This window comes from Sabethes cyaneus, chromosome 3 (genome assembly GCF_943734655.1).
Source record: "Sabethes cyaneus chromosome 3, idSabCyanKW18_F2, whole genome shotgun sequence".
Taxonomy (NCBI): Eukaryota; Metazoa; Arthropoda; class Insecta; order Diptera; family Culicidae; genus Sabethes; species Sabethes cyaneus.
The window spans coordinates 93,950,394-93,973,108 of NC_071355.1; the positions used below are offsets into that span (position 1 = coordinate 93,950,394).

The window sequence follows — 22,715 nt, forward strand, 5'->3', positions numbered from 1 at the left end:
TTCCCGGCTGCAAAATAACGACAATGCGTTGCGTGAGTTGTTTTCATTTTATGAATGACGGAAATTGAAACGATTAGTCGACATTTTCTTCTTCGTCGCACGAAGAAACGTAGAAAATTTGGCTGCTAGGAATTCTTTAATGAAAAAAAGCATTTAAATAGAACTCAGTTTACTTTGATTGATCGCGTATGATAGTCAACAAACTAATATATTAGGGAACTACTAGGTTTGCATTGTGTGTCATAAAAATCGCTGATATTTTTAATAGTTTGTGTTGGATAGGACGGGAATAGGCAATTAACGCGAAGCAGCAACATACACACTTAAAAAAAGTGCCGAAGTCAGCAAAATTTTGCCGAGATTTGGACAGCCGAGCGTTCGGTAAAATTTTTTAGGATGCCAAACGTTAGTAAAGATCCGTAAACGTCGAATTGCAAAACTGAAATTTTTACCGAACGCTCGGCTGTCCAAATCTCGGCAAATTTTGCTGAGTTTTTAAGTGTGTACCTATGGCCAGCATAAATTGCTAGTCTGCTCCTACTCAGGTTTTGTTTGGCTTCTGACGGTATAAGTGGTATTCGAATTATTTGGTTACAATGAACAGAGAAATTAAAAAGGTTTTATAACTAATCTGAATAAAAATAAGTAGATAAGCAAATATGTATTATGTTTGCAAAAATTGAAATTTCACTGTAGATACTTTCGATACTGTAGGCAGTATACCATGCTGCATCAAAACCCGGACGGTACCAATATCCGGACACCTCACTAACTTATCCTTATTAAGTAGTAATAAATACAATTTATGAGGTGTAACTATGTAGATTACTTTGCAAATTTATCTAAGATCGTTTGAACATAATCGGTGGTTAAGTAGGCTGCGAAATAACTTAAATAAATCCAAACGTAACGTTGGTGTCAAACAGTATCTTTTTTCTGCGAGTTTTTTAGACTACTAATAAGTAGTGCTTTCGCGATTTCAGGTTTTGGGAACTTATTATTATAAAGAAACCAACTTTTTAGGCTTAGTATTAACAAAGAAGGTTAGTTTTAATTATTTGAGACGGTGTCATTCATTAGTGTGTGGAAATAAAGTGTATTTCTATAAATAATTACGCTGTCCGGATTTAAAACCATGTTTTTAAATCCGGACATGTTTGACTATTGATGGTAACTACCTAATGTTTTTCTTAGAAAATACGAAAGGACACGTTGAACCAGGCAGAGTGTGTGGTAAGAGAAGGAGTCTCGATCCATGGAATCGTCAAAATATTTGGAAATCCAAAATACTTTAAGGCATTTAAAAATCACTTTCGATCTCTGGTTAGGCAAGTGGATCAGTGTAGCACTTAACTAAAATCGTACCGTGAATGACGACAAAGTGGCATTAAAAGTAAAAAATGTATAGAGAGATGATTATTTAATACTACATTTTACAAGTGATAAGTTGTTTACTTATAGGCATACATTTCTTAGACAAAATACGAGAATGTTTTGCCTGTCCGGAAAACGATTCAAAAGTGTCCGGATATTGATTCACTGAGATGTGAGGTGTCCGGATTTATGAACAAGATAAGCCTGTTTATTTCTCTTATTTTAATATATTTTATTGAGTTTTCATTGTATGATTGACGTGTTATTGCAAATTTAAGCTTTATATTTGATTACAGTGCAAAGCAATTACTAGAATGTTGCGAAATTATTGTTTACGGAGCCTATTAAACATATGACCTGCTTAAGTGTCCGGATATTGATGCAGCATGGTACCTAGCATTATTCGCATTCCAAATTCACGGTAACGCATGGTGATTTATCCTAGCTACCTAGTACTTTATCTTAAATGCTTGAAGCTTACAAGAAAGGGTTTTCAAAAGCTTTCAAAGCTTAGCAGCCTTCTTTATCGACAAGGTATAGAGTACGAAAGCTTGATTCCTTTTCTAACAACACCAACATAATTCGAACCAAGCGCTGTTTACGAAATCACGGTTGCCAAAGCCAATGTAAAAAACTGAAAACGAAAACATTTACTACGCGGCTGACATACTGACAAACCTGAAATAAATCACATTTGATAATTTGCTAAATATTGCTAAATTTCCTTTTCGTTTTAACGCAAAGGGCTACATTAAAAAAAATTTGCATTTTGCCCAAAAATGTTATGTATTTATAATCGTTTATCAATATATTTTTAAGCAATACATTGGCAACTTTGTACTAAGGAAGTATCTCGTAAACACACACACTTATTCGTTAAACATCGAAATCAAAACATATGTTATGTAGCACGTATACGAGCGATACGTTTGGTTTGTTGTCAGTCTTCATTCATACGTTCATTCATTTATTCGCTAAGTAGAAGTGTGATTAGAAAGTACACAATTGCATAAAATGTTCATAAGTACGGTTAGGATTAGTTGTATCCGTTCTCAAAGGTGTCCGTGGCCGTCTCGTTTGGCAAGCACAGTAAGTTTTCTGCCCTGTCACCATGAGAATCTTTCGCTACGGCGACCATTCTCGTCGTTTGGCCCCCGAGGCGTGACAATAGCAGATCTTGCACTAAGCAAATCGAACGTGTTTCGTAATCCGTCAATCGCACACCTGATACGGAGATATGAATCTGGGTCGGGATCACTTTCCAGCCAGCCCGAGGTGAAAGACTCCCAAAAAGTGAAAGTTAGACTAAAATCCACCGATGTTAAGCGGCTGCTAGGGTTTGCAAAACCAGAGCGATGGAATATTGCCGGTATGCCGAAAATATTTGTTTTATTTTTTAAGCCTACCATTTTGACTTAATTTTAGGTGGAATCGGATGCCTAGTGATTTCTTCTGCGATAACGATGTCAGTCCCATTTGGACTAGGGAAGATCCTCGATGTGATTTATTCAACATCAGCCGAGACGGGGATTGCCAAAGAGAAGCTTGATCAATTTTGCTTGCTGCTGGCGGGTGTGTTTCTACTAGGTGGCATAGCTAACTTTGGCAGAGTCTTTCTCTTCAGCAATGCATGTGAGTTAGGCATGAAGCAGGTACCTATACTTTACTAAATAATGTTTTTTGTAGCATTACGGATAACGAAAGACATCCGTACAAAAGTTTATAACTCCATGTTGAACCAAGAGGCTGGCTGGTTTGATCGCAAAGGCACCGGAGAGTTGGTGAATCGGTTGTCTTCAGACACATATCTGGTTGGCAATTCGCTTAGTATGAACCTGTCCGATGGGCTTCGTTCAACGGCGATGATCCTAGCAGGATCAGGAATGATGGTCTATACATCTCCCCATTTGGCCTTGGTCGGAATGTGCATAGTACCATGTATGGCAGGAGTGGCAATCGTGTACGGTCGCTACGTTCGGAATATCACTAAGGAATTGATGGATAAATATGCGGAAGTTATGAAAGTTGGCGAAGAGAGACTTAGCAATGTGAAGACAGTTAAAATGTTTGGCAAAGAGAAATTTGAAAATAACCTATTCACCGAACAACTGCGCCAGGCTTTAAAAATAGGTTACCGGGAAACGAAAGCCAGAGCAACTTTTTATGGAATGGTGAGTACGCTATCCTGTTAACGAGTGAAACACTTATGTTCCTAAGCTATGATAAATAATCTGCTATTTAAACTTGTAGACGGGATTATCAGGAAATATCATTATACTTTCGGTGTTGTACTATGGTGGAACAATGGTCAGCAATAGTGAAATGACGGTAGGCGCATTGACCTCTTTCATTTTGTATGCCGGTTACACTGCCATTTCGATAGGAGGACTAAGTAACTTTTACACGGAACTTAACAAAGGAGTAGGTTCGGCCACTCGTTTATGGGAAATAATGGATCGAAAATACACTATTCCAGTCGATGGTGGTTTGGAGCTGAGTAGTCCAAAGGGAGAGATAGTATTTCATGATGTTAGCTTTAATTATCCATCCAGGATGGATGCCAGCGTACTAAGCAATTTGAATCTTCGAATCGAGCCAGGTACCTCAACGGCAGTTGTTGGTAGAAGCGGCTCCGGGAAGTCTACATTAGCGTCTTTACTCTTAAGGTTAGATTTGCGTCGTGCAATTCAAATTTGGTTCTTTATTTTGCAATATTAATTTGGACAGATTGTACGACCCTCAAGATGGAAGTGTATATGTAGACGGACACAATCTCAAGGAATTGAATCCAACATCTCTCCGACGGCATATAGGTGCAGTAAACCAGGTTCATTTTCCCAGCATTGCCCTTATCCGGATATAATCTAAGTATTTTGCTTATAGGAACCTGTTTTGTTCAGTGGAACTATTCGAGAAAACATTCTCTATGGACTGAATCATGGAGATGCGATATCCGAGAGTGACTTCGAACGCGTGATTCGGGAAGCACATGTATATGAATTTGTACGTGAATTCCCGGATGGATTGAACACACTTGTAGGTCAGAGAGGAATAATGCTTAGTGGTGGTCAAAAACAGCGTGTAGCTATTGCTAGAGCTATTATTCGGGTAACGTCAATTTGGAAATAATTCTTTCAATAATCTAACGCAAAAATTTTGTAATTTGTCGTAGAACCCCAAAATTCTCATTCTTGATGAAGCTACTAGTGCATTGGATGCGGCTTCCGAAGAGTTAATTCAGAAAGCATTGGAGAATCTAACAAAAAATCGAACCGTACTGACAATTGCCCACCGTTTGAGCACAATTCGTAACTCAACAAATATTGCAGTACTACAGGATGGAAAAATCGTAGAACACGGAAATTATCAACAGCTGATGCTGTTGCCAGATGGTATTTTCAAAGAGTTAGTACAGCGACAAACTTTCTCTGCGGCTTCGTAACAATACGAAACACATTTAAATGAAAAAAATATTTATTTAAGAATGAAATTCTAAGAACGTTAGGTAAATAGTTGAAAGGCGGTGAGTGTGCATATGTTTCTTTTTCTCTAGGAAGTAAAAAATTTAGTCATATTTGTTATTACTTGCTGCTGGAGGCAACTGAAGCAGAACTGGGAACATGGCATAATCCGTTGCCTGTTTTTCGCCGGGTAGCTAAGCTGTTGCTGCGACAGATGCCGAGTCAGCAGTCAAATGATTATTGTATCAAGAGTTGCTACTAGCGTGTTCACGCTACTTTTATTAAATATACATATTTCTTTTAAGTTGTACATTTGCGCTATTATGATTATTGTACGTTCGTCTCGCTCGTCATGCTCCCTAACTTTTCGCAAGATACAACGGTGTTAGTTTAAATGTTTATTTATTTAAAATAAAAATGACAAGTGGTTGGGAAAACCATTTTGAGTAGCATAATAAATGCATCTTAAAATTGGCATAAAAATCCAGCAGCTTTTTAATAATTTACACAGCAGCGGTAATCATTACGTGGCGAAAGCATCTAAGTCTCAACGGCCATGACAGTGAGTGGATGTTGACTACGCTGAACCACTCAACGGGAACTGTTCTCTACTGGTTGTAGATCCTTTTTCTAGGTTGCCCGAGATAATCCAAACAAACCGTGTCACAACCACAGCCACAGCTATCTTTTATGAGTCACAAGAAAAAACCTGAATGTTTAAATCTTTTGTTAGGTAGGTTGGTTGGTTGATAGGTTAGGTTGAATTTCCAGTAATGGTTGAACTCTATATGAAGATAGGCTGAACAGTAGTTGGCTTAGGCTGAGTAAGTAGCAATAATTTCAACATAAAAACCATAAGGTTGAGAATCTGTTCGTGGCTCCATCGAACGAAGTCGGTTTTCTTTCTTTTAATTTAGGCAAGAATAACAATTTAAATTTCGATCATTTCTTTCTTATTATTATTATTATTATTCTTTACTGGTTTTTACAGGAAATATCAGACTTCAAAACGGACACACTTTATTGTATTAGATAGTAGTTAACAAAATTTATTCTAATCACTCGCGCAACCCAGTGAACCTATGACTTACACTTGTACAAATTCGTAAAATCAGATCATCTGCCCTGCGATTAATTGCATGGTTTGGAGATCTCAGGTAATACAAATATCTTGGGCATAGAGCAAATTGAAAAATGGGCACTACGTATCTTCTTTTGCTGTTATCCGAAATATGCAAATTATCTCATACGTAAGGTTGAGAGTGTTATCAAAGGAATGCTATATGCCATTTTAAATCTAACAGATATGATCTAAACACTAACGTTAATTATTTCTCTGCAGATTGCTCAGCCGCAATATTCGTCTTTGAGCTTACGCCGAAGTATTTTACCGGACGCATTCTTGGGGATACTGTCGACAAAAGTCACTCCACCTTCCAGCTTTTTATAGACAGCTACTTTGTCGGCGACGTACTTCATTAGATCGTTTTCGGAAACTTTAGCGTTCTTCTTTTTCACGATGAAAGCGCGTGGTACCTCTCCCGAAATCGGATGTGATTGACCCACAACTGCAGCATCCGCGACATCGGAGTGATCTCGTAAGATTTCTTCCAATTCAGCTGGTGCTACCTGGAAGCCTTTAACCTTAATCAGTTCCTTCAGTCGATCGGTGATGTAAAACTGTAATTGGTCGTCATAGTATGCAATGTCTCCTGTACGAAGCCAACCGCCTTCAGCAAATATGTCGTCAGTGGCTTGCTTGTTATTGTGATAACCTCTCATGATTTGCGGTCCACGCACCAGTAGCTCTCCGTTTTGATTTGGACCGAGAGCCGTGTTGTTGGGATCATCCAAGGCAACGATCTTCGCCTGAGTTCTGGGCGGTGGTGATCCCACAGAGGAATAGTTATCGCTGCCCAAAGGTCCAATCAACACGACGGGAGACGTCTCCGTTAGTCCGTAGCCTTGAGCAAATACAATCTCCGGGGCTTTGGCAATCAGCCTTTGCGCATCCAGTGCGCCCATCGGTGCAGCTCCGGAGAAAACATTTCTCACCGATTCCAAGTGCTCCGGTTTGACAATTTCGTGTTGACTCATGAACATCACTAAAATAGAAACAAATGTTTAAATTGATAAATTTACTTCTGTTTCAATTCTTTGTTTACCAATCGGCGGAACTACGTGTAGTACCGTTCCCTTATGTTTGTACAGAGCATCAATGAATGTTTCCGGTCGGAACGATGGAAGTGTGACCAGTTTACAGCCTTGCTGCAATTTAGACAGCATGGTTACCGTCAAACCGTAGATGTGGAAAAACGGTAAAACACAAGGTAGAACATCCTGGAACGTGTCGGTCGTAGGGTATATCAAGATGGTCTTTCCGGCTTTGACTTTTAGCATCTCACTATTGGAAACAATGTTGGTGTGTGTCAATTCAACGCCCTTCGGTAGGCCTGTTGTACCCGAAGAGTACGGGAGGAAAACGATGTCCTCCGGATCACGGCGATGATGCTGTAGACTGCTGAAGTGTACTCCTGCAAATATTGTTTATGATGAACAAGACGTCTTCTGGTTAAATGTTTTGACCTACCGGTAGGGTTTGAAAGCTCCGCAAAGTCAATAGCACCTTCGGGCAGTAGGTCGTCGTTACTTGTTCGAACGCAAACTATTGGGATTTTGCGCTGTGCTAAGTTTGTTGCTTGCTTTAATACTGTATAGTTTGCTGCAGTTCCAAAAAGTATTTTAGTATTGCTGTCAACTAGTTGCTTGCTAATTTCCTCTGGAAGAAAGATAAAAAGAAGACCAAATATTGACTGATTGTTTGGTAAGCATTTTAATCTATTATTCTTATATACAACTAGGTAACCCGACAAACTTCGTATTGCCACAAATTAAGCTGTGTTGTACATAAATCGTGAATCTCGGATTACCTTTTTCACAATCTCGAGCTTTGCAAGTTTCGGAGGAGCTCAAGCATGCGTAGTTTAGTATACAGATTTGAAATTTTTCCTCACAGTACAGTAGAAAGAAGTAGAAAGTTTTGATGGTCTTGTTATTGACTGTTGCGTTTTATGGAAGAGTCAAAAATTTCTCGAGCTCGATTAGTTTTTGAGAAACGCAAAAATTTCTGTTTTATTTGTATAATTCCCCTACCACAGGAGTGAGAAGTCTCAAACCATTCATGCCTCCATAATCCCTCAAATGCCAAATTTGGTTCCATTTGCTTGATTAGTTTGTGTTTCATTTGTATGGGACCCCCCTCCTAAATGGGGGAGGGTGCGTAATTCACCATAGAAAAAATTCGTGCATCCAAAATCCCCCTCATGCCAAATTTGGTTCCAGTTGCTTGATTACTTCTCGAGTTATGCAGAAATTTGCGTTTCATTTGTATGGCAGCCCTACCGTCTAGGCGTCTCTACCCATCATAAGAACCTTCCCCGACCCCAAAAACCTCTACAAGTAAATTTTCACGGCCGATCGGTTCAGCAGTTTTTGATTCTATAATAAACATACGAACAGACAGACAGAAATCCATTTTTATATATAGGGGTCAATCCAGGTGTAGTGGTTAGCATTCACGTCACTCTAGTGATGGGCAAAACGGATCACTAGACTGATCGGATCAGAGCCGGTTCATTTAGTTAAGGATCCGGATCTTCGGAACGGTTCTTCGGATCTTTAGTTACACTGAACATCTTTAGTTACACTGGGGTTTTCCCTACTCTTCAGGCAAAATTTTAGATAAAGAGTCAATGTTACTCCATAGAGCGAAGGACATAACTCTGAAGAAGATTCTACGGAGATTATGGCCACGCATGCTTTACGTGCACGCGTTTCTCGTACAAGCTAGTACTTTCAAACGGGTTTTCTCCGTTTTCTCTCATTTTGTTAAAATGCGTTATGGTTACGGAGACATTTCCATTCAAACCCAAATTTGAATTTATTATCAAAGCGCGCGAAGAATAGAGCCATTAGGCCACTTGAATAAAACAGTTTGCTTTGCTTTTCTCGTATAAATCGGATGGGAGCATTTGTTCTAACTCTTTTATTCATACGGCCTATTGTCTCTGATCTTGCTTTTTGCCTTGTCAGTAGTCTGCCTTCATGACAGCAACATGAAATAGAGTGAAGAGAACGAAAAACTGCTAGATAAGCCATAAAATGAAATTCTACGTAGAACTGTTATCAGCGAAATAAAACCTAATGAAGTTCGCTGCAAACTAAAAGTCATATGAGCAAGATCCGTGTCTTAAAAGAGAAGATTCACGGATCAGTCATTCTTTTTAGGGATCCGGATCTTCTACATGGATCAGGAGCGGATTGCCCATCACTACGTCACTCACACCGACGACCCGGGTTCGAATCCCAACTCCGCAGAAGTCACTAATGACCCAAGCTGTTAAAGTGACTGTAATCAAAAACAAAAAAAATTTATGTGAGATTTAAGAATATTGCATTGTGAGGAAAGAGCAGCCTCAATAAAAATACAACATTATATCAACAAATTTAGGTTTCTACAATACGAAGAAACATTTTGCGTGTGCATATGAAAATATTTTAAGAAAGAAGAAAATATGAATTCTAGTGCAAATTGACGCAATCTGGGAGATCAATTAACGCTGTTCCATGTTTTCGGTTGTTAACCCACAGTGAATAGAGCACATGAGACTCGATCGTTTTTCGGTTTAATGCCAAAATGTGGGAGGTCTGCATCAAAAATAACTCAGTTACAATTTCTTTTTACTTTTAACATCCGAAACGTCTAATCCATGTACCGCATATGATTAACTACAACCTCCCAAATTTAGAACAATATATTGAGGCTCCATTCAAGCGTCAAACTATGTATGTTAAGTTCGAACAAGCTTACCCACATTATCACTTCTTTCCTAAAAATATGGTATTCTCTATCGTAGGCTAATGACTAATGCATATTTCACGGTATTATCATGGGATAACGGTTGTTGCAAAAATTCAAAATTTGATTTACGCTTGGTGGATTGTTGCCGATAACGGCAATCATATGACAGTGGAACAATACCTACGCTTGGCCAACAGATTGTAGCAACTTTATCTTTGAATATTGCTAGACAATGCTGAAAAGTTGATTGTACCCATTTAGTAGTAAAAATTGTGACCTGCATTACAAACAGAGCTGATAACTCTTCTAGTACTCTGCCCTGGGCGAATTGTACAATCAAGACGCCGTATTTCCTCCTTGTTTTATCTTATCACTCGACGATTCTAGCACACTTCTAATTAAATGAAGAGGCACTTTTGGATGTTTTCGGGACCTTTGGACAACCATCAATAATTGTCGGTGAAATTTCGTCAGTTTGATTTGCAAAAAGCTTTAGGCTATTGTGTACATATACTGTGCATTGTTTACGGAGATTAGTAGAAAAAATACTATGACAAATAATCCATATGACTTACCAGCCGTGTAGATGGGATTGATTGTAGTCACTATCAAGCCGGCTTCTATAGCGCCGAGTGTTATCGCTGGGAACTCTGGGACGTTGGGAAGACATATTGCCAACGTATCACTATATCCGAGTCCGCATTGCTGCTGCAGACGAATGGCCAATGCTGCACAGTGGTCTCGCAATTTTCCGTACGTATAGCTTCGGCCCGTTACACCACATATCTGTCGAGAATTTAAAAAATTCTATGATGCACTTTTTATGTTCACCAAAGTTAAAATTTATGTGTCTTCATAGAAATTCCTTCGTTTAACTAATTCCAGTTGCTTAATACAAAAATCTGGTCAATCCTACTGGGACGATTGGACTAAAACATGTTCAAAACCTGCTCTCTAAATATTCCTAGTTCAAATTCCTCTAAATTACAACTTCTAATCAAAAACATGCAATGGATCAGAATAGTACACCAACGACTGCATATTAAGTCGCCACGCTTCGCTGATTGATTGCACAGCCTGCGACTGATGTGTCTGCCTTTTAGATAACACGATTTAGACATCTGTAAAAACCCGTTGTTGATAATGAGTTTAGCTGAGTGAAAAATATTTGGTCTGTGGAGATTCACTGCTCTCCTAGATAGCACCTTTTGTAAATAGTGACAATAAAAAAATAACATTGCCAGTACTTACCGCGGCCGTTTTGTTCGCCCACTGGCCGAAGTGCTCCCATATGTACTGATCCACCGTTGTGTGCGGAACCTGCAGCGATCTTCCGTAGAGCGAATTTTGCTCGAAACCATTCTCCGGCGGGTAAACACATTCCTCCAAATACTTAAACTGACTTTTTGTACTTATAAGTTGAACACATTGCTTTCTCCATGATTTTTTCACTACATTGGTGGCATTGCTCAGTTGAGAGATACGGGTTGAAACTCCGCGAATCATGTCGATTTCTTGTTGTTGTAATAGATGTAACTTGTGTAGATTTCCGCTGTATAAAGTTCGTCTCTAAAATATATTTATCTGATATGGTTTCTTTGAATAGTTTGTCTGAAAAAAGAAAACAAAGTAAAAATTTCATCATTGATTGGTCTTGGTAGATTATCTAAACTCGTAAAACATGTAACATTTTCATTTTTTATGCTTTGCTTTCCTCAAAGCTATTTTTTATTATGCATATGCAATCAATTAAACCATGATGCAGTTAAAAAACTGTTGAATCATATCCGAAATCATTTTTTCAGTAATCTATACCTATTTTCCTTGACCTGATACAAAAGTTTCAAACTAACAGGCTACCGTAAGAAATAAACAAACAAATTACAAATTATACCAGTATGGGCCTGAAACATAGGCTGCTTCCGGGATGATAATGTCCCTCGTTATAATTTTCAAAAACAGTTGATAAGAGATTGGTGCAAATTGCAAATTCCATTGACCTATATAGTGATTTAGAGCAATATGTTTGTTGCTTCACTCATAAGCCTTTCCCCGTCTGTAGACGGTTTGTTTATACTTTTTTCATGTGCGTCAGAAATGGTCAAACTAATCGAAATAAACAGACAATTTTCGCTTTTCTCAACCGAACATGGCGCTTAGCAACATGGCAATATCAGCAAAATTTTGTGATACAGACAGACATTCTACTTGACTTAAACAGCGAGCTGAGTTTAACATTTCAATTGCAGAAAAGCTTTACAGCCTACCATTAGCGCGCCTGATTCTGCGCATGGTTCCTAATCTTGCGCACCGCATATTTTCATTAGAAATTGAAATGTTCTCAGATTAACAACTAAATATACTTTTTACTAGATGTGTTAATTAAGATAAAGACTTGCAAGAGTTCGGGTTTTGGCTGAAATATAGGGTGCGCAGAATTAGGTACCCTTACGGTATATATCAGTAACGGTATATAACAGTAATATCTGGTCCGGTTTTAATCCGGATTATATTACAATCTTAATCAATTAAATCAATCGAAAACCAGTTGAGATAATTTCGATATTATTTATTGCAAATTTTATGTCAGGTGAACGAAAAAACAACGATTAGGTATTGCAAATTCGATACTTGGAAAGTCTGGACTCTACTTGAACCGGCACGCAAGTATCCGGGCAAGAGAGCTGTAGCCGAGCCGTTCAAATGAACTGCTTTACTAGAAAGAGCGTTCAAACGAACGGCTATTGAAAAAGAACCACAGTGACATGAAGTTTGGTGCGTGAATCGTAATTTACCAAATTGTCAACCTGGCGAATAAACGAACCGAGAACTATGAATCGCTCATTTGAATCGGTTCGCTACAGTAAATGAACGGTTCAGAGCCACTCATACAAGACAACCGTTTTGCCCGACATAGATCTCAGATCGACCACCAACACCAACACGAAAGATACGACTGAATATTCTGTGGCTATCAGTGGAAGATCGCTCCGCAGAGTACTTTTGTAAGATTGATGAGCGGATCGATGAACGAGTTGGAGAGAATCTGAACGAGCAGTGGAAGCTCATCTACGATGCAATGTGTACTACTACGTATGAAGTGTTGGGTACTACTGCTGCTGCTGCCACTTCCTGGGAGTGGTTTGATGAAAAAAGGCCCTATGTTTTCAGACCCCCCCCCCTAGAAAAGAGCTGCCGAAAAGAGACTTCACCGTCGTAAGAAAAGCCATCACTGGGTTCGCGTTCTTACGAGGGCGGAGAACTGCTTCGCGAGGCACGATACTAGAAGCTTCTTCAAAACGATGAACGGAATCAGAAACCGGACCGTGCCAACATCTGTTAGTTGCAAGGAGGACAAGGAGGAAAACCAGATTACCGGAAGATCGGAGGTAGCCAAGTGTTGGAAACAACAGTTTGATGCACTGTTGAATGGTGAACAAGATGGAACTGTCAACAAAAACAGGATGATGGCTATGCTATGGATCCACCAACTTTGGACAAGACCATTTGGAAGAAGCAACCATTCATTCATTCATTCATTCATTTATTGTCCAGTAGCTGAAGACATAAATCTTTTAAAAATTTGCTACCTCCGATTACCAACAGTTATTATACAATTTTACAACTTAATTATTCAACTATCATACTACTACAACTACATTATCAGGATTATTCCCTCGAATTCAAAATAAAATTAGTCTATTCGGTTCCAAAAATCGATGCAGTAACGAATTCCAATTTACTACGCCTCGAACGAACAATGAATTTATGTAGATTGGCGTGTTATTCGCTGAAACTACCAAACTCTGCAAACGGCGTCCACGGGTTGGGATAAGCCTCCAATGAAGAGTACTAGAAGACTATGTTTTTAACAGATTCCTCAGGGCGACGCATGACCGATAAGCATAAAAGCATTGTAAAAGGCACCCAATAAGGTTCTGCTGAAGGTGACTCATATGGTCATAGCGACTCAATCCGTACACAAATCTCACGCAACAGTTTAATGCATTTGAGACACGCAGACGAATTAAGGAGCTTGCGCTGGGACGAATGTGCAGAACATCGCTAAACAGGAAATGCGGCGGGATCAGGGATTTGAACAGATTCAGTTTGGTGGCAGTCGGTGCGGCGGGTATGAAGTAATTTACGGTTTCGTCACTAACGAGAATGACATTAGCTGGGACTCGTTTATGTAGGAGTAAGAGGGGAGCAAAGAGTGGAGGGGAGGATGCGGGAGTTTGAAATTTGATGTTGTTGATATTATTCCTACTGCAAACAGCCTCAGCGAGGGCCCCAGCTAATGTCAAAAAATCTTTAATGTGTGCGTGGTGGAATACTTCATGCAGCAATACAACGTTCGTAGACTAGCATAAATCTTTCCGGATTGCTGCGCCATCAGGCCAGCCCACTGCAAATCATTTTGGAAGATAAAACCTAGGTTGCTGGCACTTTCTGACCATTCGATGCTTTGACCATCCAGTACAAGTCCAGGTGCTGACAAATCGATACCTCTGGCTCTACGACGTCGACTTGCGATGAATAGAGCTTTACTCTTGGCTGGATTCACAAGAAGTTCATTTCGTCGTGATCAATCCGCAACTCGTTCCAGATCAGCATTCACCATTCTGACTAATTCACGCGAACAAGGGCCAAGCTTACCGACATAGAGCTGCACATCGTCGGCATACATATGAATAGAACAGTACTTTATCACCGTTGGCAGATCATTTATATGGCAGCAAAAACTACAAGATATACAGCCCTAAGGGTTGTACGAAAGGGTGACGTAGGATTTTGTCAGAGCATTACATAAAACGCTAATGTGAACTGCATTTCTGACATATGTATGTTTATAAGAATTCGTGAGTACCATTGTTGAAGTGAATGTTTAAAGGAGAAGGCACATACGCATAAATTTCTGTTTTATTTGAATAAGAGTTCTTATCCTCCTACCACAGGGGTGAGGAGTCTCAACTCATCATAAAATAAATTCATGCCTCCAAAAACTCCCACATGCCAAATTTGGTTCCATTTGCTTGATTAGTTCTCGAGTTATGAGGAAATTTGTATATTATTTGTATGGAAACCCCCCTCCTAAAGAAGGGAGGGGTCTCAATTTACCATAAAAAACCATTGCCTTCTAAAACCCCCACATGCCAAATTTGGTTCCATTTGCTTGATTAATTCTAGAGTAATGAGGAAATTTGAGCTTCATTTGTATGGGAGCACCCCCCTCCCCCTTCTTATAAGGGGAAGTGGTCTCCGTGTGCCATAGAAAATAATCCTACCTTCTGAAATCCCCACATAACAAATTTGGTTCCATTTACTTGATTAGTTCTTGGGTTTTGAGGAAATTTGTGCTTCATTTGTATGGGAGCCCCCGTCTTACGCTCTCTTTAAAATTGCTCTTTTACCCCTTCATAAATCTCCAATATCTATCCAACGACATATAAATTGTTCAGTTTCGTTCAGTAGTTTAGTAGTTATTAATTAAATTTTTCATTCAAACGTTACACTTCTATTTTCGTTTTCTCAAAGTGCTATACTCAGTCCCAGTATAGTAAACAAAGACGTAGTCCTACGTCAAAACACTCAATCAAAATATATATTCGAAATCGCTAGTTTGAATGGTTATAAAAAGAACTCCTTCCAATCAATTTTGATTAAAAAGAAAAACATTACTCAGAAAGGGTGGCTGTCGAGTATGATGGTACCTGATGGTATCAGTTTCATACGAAACTACAAAAAATGGAATGAATATTGTCTACACTAGTAGAAATAACCAGCTCCAAACGATTAGGGTCCGATTCGGATTAGCGTTAGCGCTGCATAGGATGAGGGTACCGGATCGTCTATGCAGGTTGCTTAAAAGTTACTTCGAGAACCGGACGCTAGTGTACGACACGGCGGATGGGGCGAAGAAGTACAAAGTGACAGCGGGTGTTCCACAGGGTTCGATTCTCGGCTTGCTGAGGCTCGAACTACCCACTGGGGTCGAGATCACTGGCTTCGCCGATGATATCGTCCTTACAGTGGTAGGTGAGTTTCTAGAGGAGATGGAAATGCTGGCATCGGACGCCATAAGCATAATAGAGGGTTGGATGGCGGGCGTCAATCTACGATTAGCCCACCACAAGACGGAAGCGGTGATGATCAGTAACCGCAAGTCGGCCCTAGAGGCCAAAATAATTGTTGGAGGACAGGTGATTGTCTCCAAACGAAGCGTGAAGTACCTGGGTGTTATGGCAGACAACAGGCTGAACTTCACCAGCCACGTGGATTATGCTTGTGGTAAAGCGTCAACGGCGGTTACTGCGCTGTCCAAGATCATGCCGAACGGCTACGGTGCTAGCAGCAGTAAGAGACGCCTGATGGCCAGCGTTGCCATGTTGGTGCTACGATACGGTGCACCGGCATGGGCCCCGGCTTTGGAGAGTAAACGCAATCAGGCATGTCTGAACAAGGTGTTCAGGCTGTTAGCAATGCGCGTTGCGTGCGGCTACCGTACCATATCGTTGGATGCGATTGGGGTTATTGCAGCCCATATGCATACTTCTAGGTGAGGATATTGAGTGCTATAGGCAGAGAAACGTTAGGGGCGCTAGGGAAAGAGTTAGGCTAGACTCTATTGGTCGTTGGCAAGCGGAATAGGATTACACCGATCACATAGGCTGATCCAGAACATATCGTCCTGGATCGATAGAAGACATGGTGAGGTAAACTTTTTCCTTACCCAGTTCCTGTCGAGACATGGATGCTTTAAGAAGTATCTACATACGCGTGGGCGGACCCTTTTGCCCCGTTTGCACGGTAGCCGAAGAAACGGCGGAGCATGTGATGTTTCACTGCCCGCGTTTCACGACCACTCGGCGGTTGATCGTTGGGGAAGACACCAACGCCGACAACGTCGTGCGGAGAATGTGCGCTGAGCAGCGCGCATGGGGTGCCGTCTATAGGGCGGCAACGGTGGTGATAACGGAGTTGCAACGGCTAGAACGTTTGCAACGACATGGCCTGACATAGGTTAGCTAGGGTCAGTAATGGGCTGATTGGGCAGCCCAGGCCCTAGGTGAAGGGTAGTGGTGGCATGAAGTGACAAGGGTGTTGTGTGAACCCACACACGCAACAGATAAGTTGGAGTGCTTAGGCACGTCCTCCCTCCTGAAGTAAAACCTAACGGTAGTTCCGGGAGGGGTTCGGGAACGGGCAGCAGGATAGTTTTTAGTAGGTAGGCGCATGTTGGCACCATGTGAGTCCTATTCGGCACCGTGAAGGTGCTGTCTATGAAGATTTTCTCCCTGCATAAACAATACAAAAAAACGATTAGGGTCCACAAACGATCCTATTGATAAATTAAGTAAAGCAAGAGTTTACAAAATTCATGTCACTGTAATAAAATCTGTATCGGACATACAATAAGGAATTGACCAGTGGCCGGTCAATTCGACAAAAAGGCAGGTTTTTCGACATAAAAAGCCGGATTAGTACTTTTTGGCGCAAAAGCAAATAAAAGCAATAAAATCACGGGCAAATATGATTTCCTAAGACCTAAGCTACCTGAATTTTAAATAAAAACATGGCTTTCCTTGTGGTTGCGATCTTTTTTTTCGGAAGTCAGAACCGGCCGATTATTGGAATTTTCAGACTTGGCCACTCTATAATCTACAAAGTAATTAAAATACTTTTTGTTGAAAAATAATAGATATATTTTTCAACATAAATGATTTAGCAGAATAGTTTGTTGTTTGTTTTTTTATTCAGGAAAATTTACACCTTCCAGTGAATTCGCGTCTGACCAGAGTAGTGTTAGAATACTGTGAAAATAAGTCAAAAATCGTATAGGGATCAAAATGACCCCCTCACGATTGTTTTACTGTAAACCCGCTTCTGGAAAGCATCATAAAAATTGTGAGATCATTTTAATAATAAATTTAGTCATGTAAATAGGGTAGAGGATCCATATTTCTCCAAGAGCCATATTTCTCCAGTTGATGAATACAAAGCCTTTTTGCATATTTTTGGTAGACTTAACTGGCGAAACATGGATCCTCTACCCTACTGCCAGGTAACAACAATCGGTTTTTTATTTTTTCTTCTGGTTTAATTTTTTGTACCTATAGGGTAACCAACCTATTTTGGACCCCTTCAGCAGCTGTACATATTTTGGACACTTCCATTTGATTTTGCTGTAAGTGTCCAAATTATGTATAGCTGTTGAGGGGGTCCAAAATACGTTGGTTACCCTACTTATTGCTAAACTTAAATGAACCTTATATGTTACTCTTGTTGACTTTTTTGGTGAGAAATGAACCTTTTTAGGTCAATTTATTCTAAACTCTTTTTTACAAAATTCGCTGAATGCTGAATACGTTGTGCAAATTTTGTTATCCCGTGCCAACATGGCAAGTAAACTGTTCTGATCACATTTCTCATGTCGTCGAATAACGATGTGCTATTCTTTTTGTATTTCAAATGCCTTATAGCTACATTGAAACGTGTGTATCTTTTATAAACAATGATGAACTGATACGTAAAGTGAGAGCTGGACATGTTTAGAACGTAAACAGTTGCATGAAGGCCCGTTGTTTATTTGAATATTATCACCGCACTCAATATATTAGCCTGCAGTGGCGTGATCAGGTACGCATCTGAGTTCCCACAATTTGTCAATAGAGGTCTTAATGGTGCTGATCGATTTCGACATATTCAAAACGACACCAACCAAACTTGGACATACGGTAAACAAACCGTTTTGATACATTAGTGATTTTGTTTTGGCATCATATTCTTTTGGTTGTGTGAAAATTTTTGATGTTGTGCCAAATAATCATCAACTACGGGAAGTGCTGATTTTGTTTTTTCATTCGAAGAAAATTGGTATCAAGAGCTCTTAGAAGTTTACGAAGATGCTGATTTAAGTGAAACAACGGGCCGTGGTTAATTCCGTCGTTTCAAAGACGCGTGAAGAAGACCAAAATCACCGAGAACGCTGAATAGGATGCACCGGGCAACGCTTAATGGGCAAAAACGAGCTCGTACTCCCAAGAATTAGAAGCCGCTGGTCTGGAATCTTACAAGATACCTATTCTTATGTAATGCGGGAAAATGCGGGAAATCGATTGGTGATGGTTTCATCCTGTGCAGACTTCTGGAAGTGGTCAATTTTGCCCTATTTTACCCAAAAATCATGTTGAAAGCTAATTAAACAGTATAAAAACTTATTTGCCGCCCGTGAAACGAACTCAAATAGCTTCCAAATTTTGTCAAAACATCAGAAGAATCAAATTCCATCCATTCTATACTGTGCGAAATGCAAGAATAGTGCATTTTGCCCAAATCACCCCCATATACATAGATAACCTAATTAAAGCGATTAAAACTAATTCAAAGACAGGGGAATGACCTCAAATAGTACCAATTTACACGAAAGACATCAGGAGAGTTGATTGTCATCGATTTAGTACAGTGAATTGAATTTAGTTGCGAAAAGCAGTCACAATGCGAGCGGAGACACGAAAAAATGATTTTACAGCATGTCAACGCTTGGCCTCGTGTTGCCAAACCAATTAAAACGTACTTGAAGTCCGATCTATTGTTTATTTCGTTCGATGGACAAGCCTTCAAAAATTGGCTTGATAAGTGAACAGCGTCGAAAAACAAAGTCTTTTACCGTAACAGCGAAAACATAATAGCGCACCTGAAAATGCTTTGGTATTTTTCATGTTTCCTCTATTTTGCTAACGTTGGAGCAAAATAAATATGGCTGATCAATTTCGTGGACAGTCTATTTCTATGGTATACAAGTGAAGTTCAGAACCAAATTAAAAATAATATTTGATATGGTTATTTAGTCGATTGTATGCAACACTGGAAATAACATAATTTAGTCATACTCAAAGCTCACTGCGCATCACAAACTGTAGAATTATATTTGTAAATAAAAAAACCCTAAAAATACCTACTAATAGAGAATTCCGGAAAAAACTGATATTCATTATTAAAATTACCCACTGACATCCCTATGCTTGTAATCTCATTTTGGCAATTTATTGTTTTCATTCTCCGAGAAGCGAAAAATTCATAGCATCAACTATCATAGAAATTCGACCGAAACCGGTTACAATAATAAATGCTGCTCGTTAAACCTGTTAGCAGCGGAACGGCTGAAGCGATGATAGTGGATGCTGCTGGGGAGTTCACCGGGAGATTGGCGTCGTACCGGTTCAAAAGTCCACTTGCTCTCTGTGACGCGCAGACCAATGACACAATTTGGCAATTTGTTTGTTTCGGGTCCACACTGCACGCAAGTTGGACACTGTGAGAAACCACTCGGAAGCTTATCACAATCAACTCCAACGTCGATGCTGTTTGAAGATCGGACTTCTTTCCGTGCTCTTCACCGTCGCGTTCGCTTCTTTCACTGACGGACCGTTAATATGTTGATCAAAGTCCATTCTGCTGACCACTTGATTTTCAGCCTTGCGATACCCACGGAGGAGGGGGCTATCGTCTTCGAGGCCAATGCCGTTCAATGCAGGCACAATCAAGCTGCATTCAATTGCACACATCACTGCATGACAAGCTTTCAATGAGTTCAGTTTAGTCATTCTTCACATACTCAAACTGTCATTTCGGTCAAAAACAATTAAATTTAGAAACTCTTTAATCTGTTATTACTTTTTAACGGCTGAGTTTATTATTTCAAATGTTCACGTTTTACTTCCAGATAAAATTTATTTTTGCGGCGGCTTTGTCTACGTTGCTGTACACCGCCGCGGTCGCGAATCGTGGTAGCTTCTCTTATTTCGAATAATAATCTAAAAGCATCACACGAAACGAGCGCCGCGCCTTCCACAGAGTAAAACGAGTTGATGTAGGTCGGTTAGAAATGCACTGACTTGATTCGATTAGAGTTACGACTAGAAGCCAACACAATTTGGAATGTTCAATTTGGTTGCTTCGCGACATACTCCTACGTACATTTGAAAGTGATGCCGAGCGTCAAACTGTGTATGGTTTCACGTGGGTATAAGCTCAAATATTTACATGCACGTTACAATCTATTCTCAATGTAATACCGACATACATCAAAGACAAAATTGTAAATGAGATTTTGATGTGCCCAATCTCTGATTATTGTGAGCAATACTGTCGTCCTTATTAACATTTTTCTGTTATAATTAACACAAATATTTGCAGTATTCACCTTTTTTGTAAAGTCAAATTTTTTTTATCCTGCAGTTAGAGGTAAAGCAACACTTTAATTATCACTAGGGAGTTAGGCTCTGTGTTCTGATGGAAGACCGTCCATGAACTAAACCGGCAAGCGCTCAGATTGAACATATAAATATAACTACCATCGTCTGGCTGTATGTACAAGCGAATCACACGTAACGAGTTGTTTTCCATAGGCTGTTTGAGCTGGTCCATGACTCTCTCATTTCTGTAGCCGCGTAGGCATAGTAAATGAAAAAGGTAAATAGGTTATTGGACATCCACCGAAAAGAAGTTGGAGATATGCTTTAAAAATAATCTTACAACATAATACAAACAATCGGCTCGTGTTTGAAAGATGCCTGCAGAAGCTATCGCAGTTACCGCAGTAGTAGATGAAAGCGAGTTTAAAGACCCGATTTGATCGAATCACCGACGCGCATTACAATTGCAATTTTGAAGGGCACTAGGTTCAAAAAGCCACTGCGACTGTTTTAGAGGTTGTCTTTTGTCGTGGACCTCGGACTTAATCTGTATATAGAATATAGAATTCGCTTGGTTCAGGAATCGAAGCCCTAAATAAATACCTAAATAGTGAACATTAGCAAACTATAAACAATATACATAAATGTCAGTGTAAAGCAGTTCATATGGGGCCGTCCATAAACTAAGTGGACTATTAGGGGCAGGGGGTCTGCCAAAAACAACGCACCATACAAAAAGTATGAACGAAAATAACCCGGGGAGGTCTGAAATAACTAATAATAAGTTCGCAGTCAATGGACAGCCTTTATATAGCCAGTAGCGTTTCCAAGGGTTAACAATGGGGAGATATAGGGAGGGTGTGTATCCTAGGGGGGCTTACCTATCTGATCATTTAACAAAAGTAACCAATGCTCAAGAAACCGCGGCTGCAGGACATGTGGACCACAACACCCCACTCCCACTCCTTAAAACTGGCAGTTTATACACAGTATAATATATTTGTCTTATATTAGAGTTTACTCACACCATCTGAAATGTTCACAGAAAAAGTAAAAATTGGTTTAAATTATTTAGCAAACCTACCACAAAATGGATGATACAATCTAATCTGTCAAAATATTGTACTCAATAGTAAAGAATGTGAGTGTACAGGTGTATACTGACGTATTTTTGTTGTGTATGTGAAATCCACAAATTGGATCGATAATTATGGCTTGGCACAATCTCACCCCCGCTCAGCTCGAAAAGTACAAAGTTTCGAAAAATATTATTTTCGTAATCAAAACTTATTCAACGCATAATAACATTTCAATTCAATACATTGTAAATGATTACTTTATATACCGTTCTGATTCAAACTTAAAACAGTTTCAAACTTCGAACACTTAGAATTAAATGCTTGTTAATATCGCTAGTATGATAAAATAGTATATGTATTGTATACCATCGTGTTCGTTTGAATGTCCTCTATTCTGGTATACAATAAGCATAATATTTTATCATATAAGCGATACTAACGAGCATTTTATTCTAAGTGTTCGTAGTTTGAAACTGTTTTAAGTTTGAATCAGAACGGTACCTTCAAAATAGCAAATTATCCAACGCATAATAACCTTTCAATACATTGTAAATGATTAATTTATATACCTTCAAATTAGCAAGTTGATGCGATTTCTTGTTTGGCTTGGTTTATGCGGGACATTTTTTACAAGTGTTATTTCCGAATATTTTTGATCGCGTGCTTTGAAACCCTGTTTAGGCTAAATAGTTTGCTAATATTAGGCCGTATGAATAAAAAAGTTAGAGCAAATGCTCCCATA

General features: G+C 39.5%; 2 protein-coding genes across 2 annotated transcripts; one reads left to right on the forward strand and one right to left on the reverse strand.

The window, feature by feature from the left end:
* The first annotated feature begins 2,371 nt into the window (after positions 1–2,371).
* On the forward strand, positions 2,372–5,119 carry LOC128744273 (ATP-binding cassette sub-family B member 10, mitochondrial-like). Its single transcript, XM_053841129.1, has 7 exons — positions 2,372–2,743; positions 2,800–3,006; positions 3,061–3,545; positions 3,625–4,040; positions 4,102–4,201; positions 4,258–4,482; positions 4,547–5,119. Exons 1-7 carry the CDS (start codon positions 2,389–2,391, stop codon positions 4,814–4,816), a joined length of 2,058 nt encoding a protein of 685 aa, XP_053697104.1. The 5' UTR covers positions 2,372–2,388; the 3' UTR covers positions 4,817–5,119.
* Positions 5,120–5,817: 698 nt separating this feature from the next.
* On the reverse strand, positions 5,818–21,012 carry LOC128744275 (uncharacterized). The gene is made up of 6 exons (XM_053841130.1): positions 20,903–21,012; positions 10,948–11,307; positions 10,272–10,482; positions 7,426–7,614; positions 7,001–7,369; positions 5,818–6,940 (listed from the first exon to the last, which is right to left on the reverse strand). The coding sequence occupies exons 2-6, from the start codon at positions 11,200–11,202 to the stop codon at positions 6,183–6,185; spliced, it is 1,782 nt and encodes a 593-aa protein (XP_053697105.1). The 5' UTR covers positions 11,203–11,307; positions 20,903–21,012; the 3' UTR covers positions 5,818–6,182.
* Positions 21,013–22,715: the final 1,703 nt, after the last annotated feature.

Bases quoted from the DNA above. Each gene is read 5' to 3' on its own strand.
- LOC128744275 (XM_053841130.1), bottom strand. From the start codon at position 11,202: ATGATTCGCGGAGTTTCAACCCGTATCTCTCAACTGAGCAATGCCACC. The intron at 10,483-10,947 runs GTAAGTACTGGC...AATTCTCGACAG, and splicing joins GGGCGAACAAAACGGCCGCG to ATATGTGGTGTAACGGGCCG. The intron at 6,941-7,000 runs GTAAACAAAGAA...TTTCTATTTTAG, and splicing joins ACACGTAGTTCCGCCGATTG to TGATGTTCATGAGTCAACAC.
- LOC128744273 (XM_053841129.1), top strand. From the start codon at position 2,389: ATGTTCATAAGTACGGTTAGGATTAGTTGTATCCGTTCTCAAAGGTGT. The intron at 3,007-3,060 runs GTGAGTTAGGCA...TGTTTTTTGTAG, and splicing joins CTTTCTCTTCAGCAATGCAT to CATTACGGATAACGAAAGAC. The intron at 4,041-4,101 runs GTTAGATTTGCG...TAATTTGGACAG, and splicing joins TTAGCGTCTTTACTCTTAAG to ATTGTACGACCCTCAAGATG.